Genomic DNA, 13,238 nt, shown 5'->3' with positions numbered 1-13,238 from the left:
GAGTCCAGTAGAATTCAGTAGAATTCAGTAGAGTCCAGCAGAGACCAGTAGAGATCAGTAGAAACCAGTACAGTTCAGTAGAGACCATTAGAGTCCAGAAGAGACCAGAAGAGACCAGTGGTGTCCAGTAGCGACCAGTAGAGTCCAGTAGAGACCAGTACAGTTCAGTAGAGACCAGTAGAGTCCAGTAGAGACCAGTAGAGTTCAGTAGAGACCAGTGGTGTCCAGTAGAGTCCAGTAGAGACCAGTAGAGTTCAGTAGTGTCCAGAGAGTTCAGTAGAGTCCAGTAGTGTCCAGAGAGTTCAGTAGAGTCCAGTAGAGTCTGTACAATTCAGTGGAAAAGCCACATTAGACGTATTTCATTCAATTAATTTGCTGGAGACGAAGCTGTGCACAGAGTAAAGCTCAGTAAATTTTCAGTGGTGTGGACGAGTACAGACTGAAGGCTGATCAGACTGTCCGATTAGTCAGAGCGAGTCTGAGCAGTTAAACGCTTTGTCTCTTGTCCGATCATCTCATTCTCCACACTGTGAGGCGCTGAGAAGGGGAGGAGGTTTAATGGTGGGTTTGATGGCAGACGAGCGAGATCATATTAAAAACTGATTATAATTTATAGCCTGTGTGTGACGTGACGTGCCTGTCTACTTTTATTCTGATCTTCAGCCAGCCGAGTCTCCATGCCACGTTTATTAACTCTCTCTCTCTGTGTGTGTGTGTGTGTGTGTGTGTTGTTTCTGCTTCACTGAAGAACCTGAGGGTCCTAAATCAGCGAAACAGGAATCATGTCAAACTCAAGAAGCAAACATCGACCACAGAGAGGACATTAATCTGAGTCTCTTATCCTCTGGGAAGGCTTTACAATAGATGTTGGAACATTCCTGTGAAGATCTGATGGCATTCAGGCACATACATATCAGTGAGAGCCAGGGCTGATGTTGGTGATTTGTTCCACAACACTCCAACTGATCCCAGAGGAGCTCCATCACTCTCATCACTGGGGGCTTTATACCCCTCTGGTAGACTCAAGGTGACTTCAGGCTCATGTGCAGCTGCTCCAGAGTGACAGAGTGCTAGTCGGTGTTTTTGAGTGAAAATAATACAAACTGTCAACAAGGAACATACAGCAATTAACACCTACAGAAAGTGTTAACAATGTTTTCCCACTTCCTTATCTTCATTCCCAGGCGACTAGTGCCGCTCTGTAGCACCTCTGCACCAGTCTGCAGTGATATCAGAGGAGCTGCTGGTTACATTTAGGGCCTCGTTCTCCTTCAGAAGAGTTCCACAATCAGAGATTACCCCCCTCTCCTCACTCTTCTGTGACATGGAGCTCAGCTCAGATTCTCATTCTGCAGAGTTCTGTTCACACCACAGTTCCACCTTAAATGCTGCAGTAGCATCACACACTAGAATGTAATTGCTTCACCATTTAAGGTGGAACTGTAAATGTACAGCTAACTCCTGAGACGTCAGCTGCTCCTCGTGCTGTTTTCTGCTCGTTCTGAAGTAAAGGCCATAATCCACTGAAACTACATTAAACTCAGAGAATACACTGGGGTCATAGAGTTTAAAGGAGAAAACACTGACACCTGTGGGTCCCTTTGGGCGCTGCGCAGCGTCTCGCTGCTGATTCACAAGGCGTCAGAACACTTCGTTTGGAGCGTGACTTTGAGAAATCTCAGTTGAAGAGCCATGTCGCCCTCACACTTCACCCCAACCCTCTCCCTCAACAACTGACCCCCACCCCCAGGGGACATGGAGTCCTAAGGGAAATGGGATTCACCTGAAGATTATTGACATTCCTCCCTCTTTACTCTTTTTCCAATAGCACTCTCTCATTCTGTCAGGTACTTTTCAGCTCTCTGTCAATAACTCACCCGCTCTGTTTTCTCTCTCTCTCTCTCTCTCTCTCAGCATGTCTCAGAGGAGTAAGGCATCCACCAGTCAGAGGTATGTATATAAACAGAGTTTAACCTTTAAAGGGACAGTGCTTGTTTCTGGGTCACAGTCCTCTAAGGCCCAGTGGCTCTGACCCACAGAAGCAGCCTGAGGCCAAACATTTGCAGTGATCCAGAGAAAAATCTAATGGACTCAGCTGCACCCACAGTTCGGTGCCTGAGGGTCACCTCTTTAAAATTACTTTTAAAGGTGCCATATCCCCCTCCTCTCCACAGTGGAACACAGTTCTGTTTCTTAATGAAACGTCTGTGACCTGTTTTGGTCCAAACCCCACGAGCCCCACAGCAGTGTTCTCCCCCTGTGTAAACAGCCCCTGTTCAGAACGCCCGCTTTCAGCACCTGTTCCTTTAAATGATAATGAGCCGCTCACTGTTCACCCCGACCCCGAGCGCACAGCAGTGAGGAGCGAGGAGCAGAAGCTCTGGTTTTTAGCCGTTTTCGCTCTGTTCTCTTTCTTCTTCGTTTTTACTCAGTGCTCTTATTTCTCCGCGCTCGTTGTGTCTGTTTTGCTGCCTTTAACCTCGTCTTTGCGCTCTCACATAAACACGGGTCCAGCGCTGTGATTGGACAGACTCAGACGAGGGGGCGTGGCCATTCTAAAGTCTCTGCACTTGACGTCAGAAGCGGAGCAGAATCAGAGCAGCTCGTTTTGTTTCGTTTTTCTGACTCAGGCAGCGCACAGAACACTGACTGTGGTCTTGTTTCACAGTGTGTGAGTTGGTGGACTCCAGAGCATCTCTATAATGTGAACATGTAGCAGTTAAGGGGTTTGTTGATGATATGAGGCTTTTAACACTGTACTTCAGCCATGTTTTTATAAGAACTACTCAAACATGCAAACATGATTTTTCTCTGAACTACCTCTGTTTTTGTCTTCCTAAGTTCCTCTGGTACCTCTTCGTCTTCTGATGCTCACCCCCCTCTTCGCTCTGCTCTCAAACACGGCTCCAAGGACTCAAAGGATTCGTCTCAGAAAGGCTCACGTTCGGCTCAGCGTCGCCGCCGCAGCTTCAGCCAGGGATCCGTTTATTTGCCGTACCTCAATGCCCTGTTTGGACAGGTAATACCTTCCACAGTCAAAGCCTCCACATCATCATCATAACTTCCATATCATCATCATCATCATCATCATTATTACATGGTGTTTGTGTCACCCTGCAGTGGCCTTTGTTTGTGATGTTATAATCACTGTTTATGTGGATGATCAAAATCAATCTAGAACTTATTTACATAAAGATTGATACCATCTTAAAACATGACATCCCACTTAATGCCACTTTAAAAACACTACATCCAGCTTAACACCATTTTAACATGGCATTTTGCTGTACGCCACATTAAAACAGATTGATACTTTACACCAGGGGCGCACATCTCCAGTCCTGGAGGGCCGGTATCCAGCAAAATATCCTGATTCCTCTGCTCACACACACCTGATTCAACTCATCTGTTAATTGCCAGGTTTAGGGGGTGTGTTTTAGCAGAGCAATCATCAAACTTTGCTGGATAGCGGCCCTCCAGGACTGGAGTTGTGCACCCCTGCTTTACACTATATAAAAACATCCTATTCTGTACCACCTTAAAAACAGACCATACTATATAACATCACTAAAACAGTCATTAACAACATGAAACACCACACCATGCCAGGTTACAAAACCATACCTCCTTAAAAACACAACATCTGTTTCCATACCACCTCATTTAAATGGCATCATTTAAGAACATGACATCATTCTCCATACCACCTTAAAAGACAACATACTGTTATGTATGACCATAAAAACACATCTCACTACATACCACCTTAAAAAGACAACATTTCACTATATTCCACCTTAAAAAGACAACACAACTAAAATAAATAAAAACAAACAGCATGTGCTCAACTGTTAAACTAAAAGACACACAAGAAATATTAAAGTGTTCAACTCCACCTTAAATGGAGCAGAAGTTCTGTTCTCGGGTCAGAGGTCAGTGACAGAGTGTAACCTGTGTTTGAAATGGCTCCTGATTCACTGTTTCCTACATAACTCACTTATAGGGAACTGAACTCAGGAGTCTTCAGACACTCCCGCAGTGCATTATGGGTATCCGCTACACGCTAGAGTGCATGGGCTGTACACTTCTTAATGTGGAGCATTGTGGGATTGTTTGATATGTTTTCAGACACCACTACAAAATGGCAGAAATCCAGAAGTGTGCACTATATAGTGAACAGAGCACAGTTTGGGACACAGCCGTTGACAGGAGTATAGTGGAAGCTGCTGGACGTCTGAGTAAATTAGTCTGGGTTTATAAAAGGCCTCATTTAAATGAAGGATGGGGACTTTTATTTTGCTAAGGGCCATTTATTATTGCATTTAATACGAATGAATGAAACTAACATGCAATTAGATAAAACAAAAGAGACTCTAAATTGCTTCACAGTGACTGAACAGGAGTGTGTGTGTTTGTGTGTGTGTGTGTGTGTGTATGTGTGTGTGTGTGTGCGTGTGTATATGTTTGTGTGTGTGCATGTGTGTGTGTATATAAGTGTGTGTGTGTGTGTGTGTGTGTATATATAAGTGTGTGTGTGTGTGTGTGTGTGACTGTCACCTGTCCTTCAGGATGAAAAATAAGAAGATCATGACAGTAATAATAACCTGTGATGATGAATCACCTTCAGTCTCCTAACAACAAGCAATAAACAGGAACTTAATACACAATGTAATGGGAAAACCTGTGTGTGTGTGTGTGTGTGTGTGTGTGTGTGTGTGTGTGTGTGTGTGTGTGTAGAATTATGTAACATCATTATTTACTAACATCATTATTTAATCAACATGTTTTTCCACCTGAATTACAAGATTTAATTCATCCGAAAAACATGTTATTATTATTATTATTATTATTATTATTATTAATAACGTTTTTTAGTCATGGTTTTGTTGTGAACATAACACATATACTTTATTGTACTAAAATAAATGTTTGAAGACTAAGTTTTAAGAGTGCAGATTTATTTTTTCTTGACTGTAAATAAAATAAATAAATAAAGAGCATTTCCAAAAACTGGATCGATTTAAAATTGTAAAACTATAAATAAAATGCTGTTGTTTACACGGCAGGTTTTTCTTCGTACCTCTTTGCTGTGTGTGGACATGAGCGCTCGTTCTCTCTCTCTCTCTCTCTCTCTCTCTCTCTCTCTGTGTGTGGTGATTATTGAACACACTGTGTCCATGCTTTGCTGCACGTAAACATCTTATTAACCATCTGCATCGTCTCGAACTTGCTCTCCTCAATATATTCCCTACCTGTGTGTGTGTGTGTGTTTATGTGTTTTGACGTCAGGAACAGTGAAAGTTATGGTGTAAATCTTATTAAATTCTCTCTCTCTCTCAGGACTCTATAATGATTTCCATATTTAGAGCGTTTGTGTGTCATCATTGTTTCATCCCCCGTCTCTCTCTCTCTCTCTCTCTCTCTCTTTAGGACAGAGAGCTGATGCCGGAGGAGTTGGATGGTGAGTGTTTCTGAAGAGAGAACTGAAAGGTTTTAGGGAAAGAGTGAACACTGGATACTCATTACATTAATCTCATATTTTCTTCAGTGAGTGTCAGTTGAAGGGGGGTGTTTCTGATAAAGTGGCCAGTGAGTGTCAGTAGAAGGGGGGTGTTTCTGATAAAGTGGCCAGTGAGTGTCAGTAGAAGGGGGGTGTTTCTGATAAAGTGGCCAGTGAGTGTCAGTAGAAGGGGGGTGTTTCTGATAAAGTGGCCAGTGAGTGTCAGTAGAGGGGGTGTTTCTGATAAAGTGGCCAGTGAGTGTCAGTGGAGGGGGGGTGTTTCTGATAAAGTGGCCAGTGAGTGTCAGTTGAAGGGGGGTGTTTCTGATAAAGTGGCCAGTGAGTGTCAGTAGAAGGGGGGTGTTTCTGATAAAGTGGCCAGTGAGTGTCAGTTGAAGGGGGGTGTTTCTGATAAAGTGGCCAGTGAGTGTCAGTAGAAGGGGGGTGTTTCTGATAAAGTGGCCAGTGACTGTCAGTAGAAGGGGGGTGTTTCTGATAAAGTGGCCAGTGAGTGTCAGTAGAAGGGGGGTGTTTCTGATAAAGTGGCCAGTGACTGTCAGTAGAAGGGGGGTGTTTCTGATAAAGTGGCCAGTGACTGTCAGTAGAAGGGGGGTGTTTCTGATAAAGTGGCCAGTGAGTGTCAGTAGAGGGGGGTGTTTCTGATAAAGTGGCCAGTGAGTGTCAGTTGAAGGGGGGTGTTTCTGATAAAGTGGCCAGTGAGTGTCAGTAGAAGGGGGGTGTTTCTGATAAAGTGGCCAGTGACTGTCAGTAGAAGGGGGGTGTTTCTGATAAAGTGGCCAGTGACTGTCAGTAGAAGGGGGGTGTTTCTGATAAAGTGGCCAGTGAGTGTCAGTAGAGGGGGTGTTTCTGATAAAGTGGCCAGTGAGTGTCAGTGGAGGGGGGGTGTTTCTGATAAATTGGCCAGTACTGTTTGTTGTTACTGTTATAAACACCCTGCTGTGTCCTGAGAGCAGATGTGAAAGTGCCTGAACTGAGGAGATGATCATTTTGACCCGGTTGTGTGGCCCGAGTCCTGAGCGTGTGCTGTGGCTGTAATCTGGTGAGATTATGTATGCACAGCCCTTTAACAGAGACACTCCTGAAGGCCATGGGTCACAGTGACGCTTTCTTCAGGCGTTCAGCCGTCAACTGGAACTGACCCGCTCTGTTTCATTATGTAATCGCCCTTTGGAACATCAGGTGAATCAGGTCCTGGTTCTGGAAGCGGTTGTTTAGTGGCTGGTTGTTTAGTGGCTGTTCTCTCGTGGTTCAGAGCGAGTCGAGTAGGGACTAAACCGTGGCGTGTAAACCTTGCAGAGCGCTGATCGTCCAGAGAGAGTCATCACTCTACGCCACGCAACGCAGACGACCAGCACCAACTCTCCATCTGTAAAATCTCCAGCTGCAGCAGAGATCATGTTTGTTTTTATCCGACTCACGACGGCAGCTCGTAAAATGACGCCGTGGTCTTTTGAAGAGGTTCAAACGCTCCTTGGATCGGTGGCCGACGAAAGAATCCATCGAGAGCTGGATGCTGCAACAAGGAAGGAACAAACTCTACTGATCTGTCTGAACTGATGACGGAGCTGTGTTCAGTCCCAAACAACAACACGCCGATACACCATGAGTAAACACCGCTTAACGTTACCACCGCCGTTGTTGTGGTTTCTAAAACCCACTGTTCCCCTTAGAGACGGGGTTAGAGACGACACCCAATACATTTCCGGGGGGGAGCTGTGAGAGTGGAAACCAACCAGGGACCAATCAGAGAGTAGAGTCCAGTTCAAATTTGTTACAACAGAAGAACCCCTTTTGGTGTCGTATAGAACCATCAACAGCACATTCTCCATCGACCTGAAGAACCCCTTCACGATGCATGATGTAAAAGGTTCTTCACATGTTCAACCATATTCTGTACCATATTTACTTCGTAGAACCATGATTTTAAGGTTTGGTTCTCAGTCCTGGTGCTGGTGGGACACAGTGCTGCACATTTCAGAGATTCCTCTGCTCTGAAGACATCTGATACAGATAATGAGCTCATTACCTCTGCCTTCTGAAGGTAGAGTGGGGTGATGGAGTGAGCAGCACTGAGAGCCGCAAGGTTGGGGTAGTGGTCAGTGTCGGGGGAAGTGTAAGGCTTGGGGTCAGGGTCCGGCGAGTAGTGTGAATAATGTAGAGTATAGAATAAGGCTCCACAAAATGAATGAATGAGTGTGTAATGGTTCCACAGTGAAAACCAACACCTGAAAAACTTGAAATGAATGAATGAAATATATATAGTTAATAATAATAATAATAATAATAATAATAATAACATTTTAAAGAAAACTCTAAATTCCGAAGGTTTGGGTCGTGGGGGGATTGTGAATGAATTAATTAATGGATGAATAAATAAATAAATAAATGTTTAGGAGCATTTCCAAAAAAAAACTAGAGCATTTAAATATAGAAATCTATAAATGAAATGCTGTTTTCACTGTGGGTTTTCTGTATACGTCTCTATTATGTTTGAATATGAGCTGTGTGTGTGTGTGTGTGTGTGTGTGTGTGTGTGTATGTGTGTGTGTGTGTGTGTGTTCAGAGCTGCAGCAGGCCTTTAAGGAGTTTGATTATGACCAGGACGGTTATCTGCACTACAAAGACGTGGCCGACTGCATGAGGACGATGGGCTACATGCCGACGGAGATGGAGCTGATCGAGATCATTCAGCAGATCAAAATGAAATGTGAGTGTGAATGTGAATGTGTTTGTGTGTGTGTGTGTGTGTGTGTTTGAAGATTTCAATTTTAGATAATGACAGTTTGACAGTTCTCACTCTTTTATATCAAAGCGCCACAAGAAAAATACTTTATTCTTCCCTTCTGTGATCTAATGTCTTTGCCCGGGAGACATGATTATCACTGTGTGTGTGTGTGTGTGTGTGTGTGTGTGTGTGTAGGGGGTGGGCATGTTGATTTTGATGATTTCTGTGAGCTGATGGGACCCCGGATGCTGATGGAGACAGCGCACATGGTCGGACTGAGGGAGCTTCAGTGCGCTTTTAAACAGGTCAGTGTACATTTCAAGTGTGCACTACTTAGTATGGAGTCTGCAAGTGTGCACTACCTAATGCCAGTGTGCACTGCCAAGTCAGGTGTGTGAAAGTTTTCGTTGTGAGCCTTTACTCAGACCACTGTGTGGAATAAACTACAACCATGTGCTTTCTGTAAAAGTACAACAGTCAGTGCCCTTTCACTCAGCTGAGTGTGTTACAGAGAGGACAGTGTGCGGTGTCAGTAAGAAATAGCACACTTCTTTGTGTGTAGCACACTTCAAAGGGGATATTAATCCTAGGAATCAGGTTTACAGTTTATAAGTGTGAACTACATAATGTGGATTCAAACAGATCTGTCGTGCACAGAAGAATATTTTTGGGTGATCTGTGTGTCTAATCTGTGTTCAGTCTGTGTTCAGTCTGCATTAGTCTGTGATTAGTCTGTGTTTAATCTATGTTCAGCCTGTGATTATACTTTTGGTCTGTGATAAGTCTGTGTTTTGTTTTTGTTCAGTCTGTCATTAGTCTGTGTTTAGTCTGTGATTATTTTTTTAGTTGTGTTCATTCTGTGATTAGTCATTGCTCAGTCTGTGATTGATCTGTTTAGTATGTGATCCTTCTTTTAGTCTCTTATCAGTCAGTGTTCAGTCTGTGTTCAGTCTGTGATTATTCTTTCAGTAAGTGTTCAGTCTGTGATTAGTCAGTGTTCAGCCTGTGATTAATCTTTTAGTCAGTGTTCAGTCTGTGTTCAGTATGTGATTATTCTTTTCATCAGTGTTCAGTCTGTGATTAGTCAGTGTTCAGCCTGTGATTAATCTTCTAGTCAGTGTTCAGTCTGTGTTCAGTATGTGACTATTCTTTTAGTCAGTGTTCCTTCTGTGATTAATCAGTGTTCAGCCTGTGATTAATCTTTTAGTCAGTGTTCAGTCTATGATTATTCTTTCAGTCAGTGTTCAGCCTGTGATTATTTTTTTAGTCAGTGTTCGGCCTGTGATTAATCTTTTTGTCAGTGTTCAGTCTGTGTTCAGTATGTGATTATTCTTTTAGTCAGTGTTCTGTCTGTGATTAGTCAGTGTTCAGTCTGTGATTAGTCAGTGTTCAGCCTGTGATTAATCTTTTAGCCAGTGTTCAGTCTGTGTTCAGTATGTGATTATTCTTTTAGTCAGTGTTTTCCGTCTGTGATTAGTCAGTGTTCAGTCTGTGATTATTCTTTCAGTCAGTGTTCAGCCTGTAATTAATCGTTTAGTCAGTGTTCAGTCTGTGTTCTGTATGTGATTAGTCAATATTCAGTCTGTGAATTGTCTGTGTTCAGTTTGGTTCAGTCTCTGATCACTATGTGTTTGTCCTTTGAAATTGTTTGATTAGTATTTTTTTCCAGAAATCCCTAAGGGATATCAAAGGGCAAATATTCCCCATGTTTTAGCCACCTACACTTCTCTCTCTCTCTCTCTCTCTCTCTCTCTCTCTCTCTCTCTCTCTCTCTCTCTTTCTTTCTATATCTTGCTCTCTTTCTCTCTCTCTCAGTTTGACTGTAATGGCGATGGGAGGATCAGTTTTGAGGAGCTGAAGGAGTCGATGAAGACTCTGCTCGGGGAGAAGCTGAAGAAGGGCGAGCTGGAGGAGATTCTCTCTGACATTGACCTCAATGGAGACGGAACGGTGGACTTCGATGGTGAGAGAGAGAGAGAGAGAGAGAGAGAGAGTGTGGGGTTCCTCTGGGTTGAGTTGGAGTGGTGAGTTTGATCCAGAACTAATCCCCAACACCAGCCCCTGACCCTCACTGATGATTATGATGCTGAACTCCATCAGATCCTCACAGCTATGTTCCAGTGCCGAGTGTAAATAATGCTGAGCGGGTGGAGCCTCTAATCAACTGCATGCTTCCATCACATTATCCTACAGTTTCCAGCCAATCAGCATGCTCCGTTTACTCCACTGTTTATTTCTCCACTCTCAGCTCTGCCTTCAGTTAGCTCTGTACAGTTTGGTCAGTAGGGGGTGCAGTGAGATGTTTGTGTGTGAGAGACTGAGTGAGTGTGTGAGTGACTGAGTGACTGGACTGTGTGAGTGTGTGACACTGTCCACAGGTGTGTGTGTGTGAGTGACTGGGGGAATCTGTGATTGACTGGGTGAGTGTGTGAGTGACTGTGTGAGTGTGAGTATTGGAGGGTGAGTGTGTGACTGACTGTGTGAGTGTGAGTATTGCAGGGTGAGTGTGTGACTGACTGTGTGAGTGTGAGTATGGCAGGGTGAGTGTGTGACACTGTCCACAGATGTGAGTGTGAGTGACTGGGTGAGTGTGCAGTGCTGTGTCCAGGGTGTGTTCCTGTGTTGCACCAGGTGATCCCAGGTAGGCTCCACGCCCATTATGACCCTGATGAGGATGAAGTGCTACAGCAGATGAATGAGTGAAAGTTGTGTATACTAATCAGTGCCATATAGACTTTCATTAATTGTAGTGACATTAGCCTCGTGGCTTCAGTGTAAAAATAACGAAGCCGAATCCAGACACTGTCCTCTTCTGACTGACTACACTTCCAGCCAGACTTCCCCCTCCCACTTGGGGGGTCCAGCTGGGTTCCAGAAAGGTTTGCCCACTGGTTAAATGTTGCCTTCACATATGGTTGCCCTCCAGGGGGTCAGTGATGGGTTAAACCCAGGGCTCATCTGCATGGTAGAACCCACTATGGACCAATGTGTACCTCTTATAAAGAGAGTTACAGGGCTGCCCACATTGATCTGATACAACAGCCCACCTGAGTCCCACTAAGAGCCCACATACCACCTCCAGAGGCCAAGCCCTGGCTAGCCCATGTTCTACCCATGTGAGGCCTCTACTGGACACTACTGGGCTCTACACTCTGTTTAGTCCTGGTTGGTTTCCACTACCACAACTCCCCCCTGAAATGTATTGGGTGTTCTCCCTGTGTCTGTGTGGGTTTCCTCCAGATGAATGTCAGTGAGGAGTGTGGTGTGTTCTCTCTGTGTCTGCGTGGGTTTCCTCCGGGTGACTGTCTATGAGGAGTGTGGTGTGTTCTCCCTGTGTCTGCGTGGGTTTCCACCGGGTGACTGTCTGTGAGGAGTGTGGTGTGTTCTCTCTGTGTCTGCGTGGGTTTCCTCTGGGTGACTGTCTGTGAGGAGTGTGGTGTGTTCTCTCTGTGTCTGTGTGGGTTTCCTCCGGGTGACTGTCTGTGAGGAGTTTGGTGTGTTCTCCCTGTGTCTGCATGGGTTTCCTCTGGGTGACTGTCTGTGAGGAGTGTGGTGTGTTCTCTTTGTGTCTGTGTGGGTTTCCTCCGGGAGACTGTCTGTGAGGAGTGTGGAGTGTTCTCTTTGTGTCTGTGTGGGTTTCCTCCGGGTGCTCCGGTTTCATCCCACGCTCCAAAAACACACGTTGGTAGGTGGATTGGAGACTCGAAAGTGTCCGTAGGTGTGAGTGTGTGAGTGAATGTGTGAGTGTGTGTTGCCCTGTTGTGTGTTGCCCCCTCCAGGGAGTGTTCCCACCTTGTTCCCAGTGATTCTGGGTAGACTCCGGACCCACCACCCCCTGAACTGGAAAAGGGTTACAGACAATGAATTAATGAATGAATAAATCACTAATAAATTCACTAACCCAAAAGAAAGTACTACAGCTGTTATTAGCAGTGATATACACATATGGTTAGAGCAAAGGGCTGAGGGCTGAAAGGTCATTGGTTTGATTATCTCGAGAAGCAGGAAAACTAGGGGCAGTGAGAGTGAAGGAACAGCACTGTCCTCCTCCTCCTCCTCCTCAATCCATGGCTGAGGGGCCCTTGAGCAAGGCACTGAACACACAACTGCTGCCTGCTCTGGGTGTCTTCACAGCCCATAGTGTACTAGTATGTGTGTGTGTTCACGGCCACAGACGGGTTAAATGTGGAAGACACCTTTCGTCTTAAATTTTACAGTGACAAGTAATTGCAAATTTACATTAATTTTATTATTTATATCCTTTATATTAATTATATATAAAACATTGTGTTATAGTTAAAATTATAATAAATTAAATCATTATTTTCATTAAGAATAATACAGTACTTCAAAAAAACTATTAATTCAGAATTTTTCAAAAGTGAAAATAAATAGAAAGTGAGTGAATAAAGTGAATAAAAGTGTGTTGAGATTAAAGATCATTTCTAATTCACTAACATTAATAATCTGAAGTGTTTTTATTTCTTTGTGTCTTTTACAGAGTTTGTGATGATGCTCTTGGCTCGATAGCTGCGTTTCATCTTCCATCGTCATCATCAGAGCCCCGCTGCAGGTAGCGAGAGAGTAATTAGCTGTTTATGATCATTACACTCATTTAATAAAGATTATGACGTGGCTAAAAGCATCTCTGTGTGCTTTGTTTTGAAACAGCTGGTGGACCCCCTGGTGGACAAACACAGTACTGCCTTCTATTTTAAATTCAGTTTTATTTTAATTTAAAATTAACAACATAAATATTCAAGCCAAAACAAAAACACATTTCTGTAAAAAAGAAATTACAGTCCTCCGTCCCCAATAAAACAAATAAACAGTGATTTGCATACAGCCGAGTCAGCCTTTCGTAAACCACACAGACACCAGAAGCATTCGGCCGCAGGGCCACGGCACAAAATGAAACCAGGGGTTTATGGGAAGGGAAAAATAAAATAAAAATATTGATTCATAATACAAAACTCCTCTGTCCTCTGCACA

General features: G+C 44.0%; 1 protein-coding gene across 1 annotated transcript; it reads left to right on the top strand.

Annotated features, from left to right (window-relative positions):
- Nucleotides 1–1,915: 1,915 nt before the first annotated feature.
- cabp4 (calcium binding protein 4) lies at nucleotides 1,916–12,841 on the top strand. Its single transcript, XM_066643280.1, has 7 exons — nucleotides 1,916–1,950; nucleotides 2,842–3,019; nucleotides 5,431–5,461; nucleotides 8,085–8,228; nucleotides 8,442–8,551; nucleotides 10,062–10,209; nucleotides 12,748–12,841. Exons 1-7 carry the CDS (start codon nucleotides 1,916–1,918, stop codon nucleotides 12,774–12,776), a joined length of 675 nt encoding a protein of 224 aa, XP_066499377.1. The 3' UTR covers nucleotides 12,777–12,841.
- The last annotated feature ends 397 nt before the right edge of the window (nucleotides 12,842–13,238 follow it).

The sequence above is a fragment of the Hoplias malabaricus genome, chromosome 14, assembly GCF_029633855.1.
Source record: "Hoplias malabaricus isolate fHopMal1 chromosome 14, fHopMal1.hap1, whole genome shotgun sequence".
NCBI lineage: Eukaryota > Metazoa > Chordata > Actinopteri > Characiformes > Erythrinidae > Hoplias > Hoplias malabaricus.
This window is presented reverse-complemented; position numbering and strand designations above follow the sequence as displayed.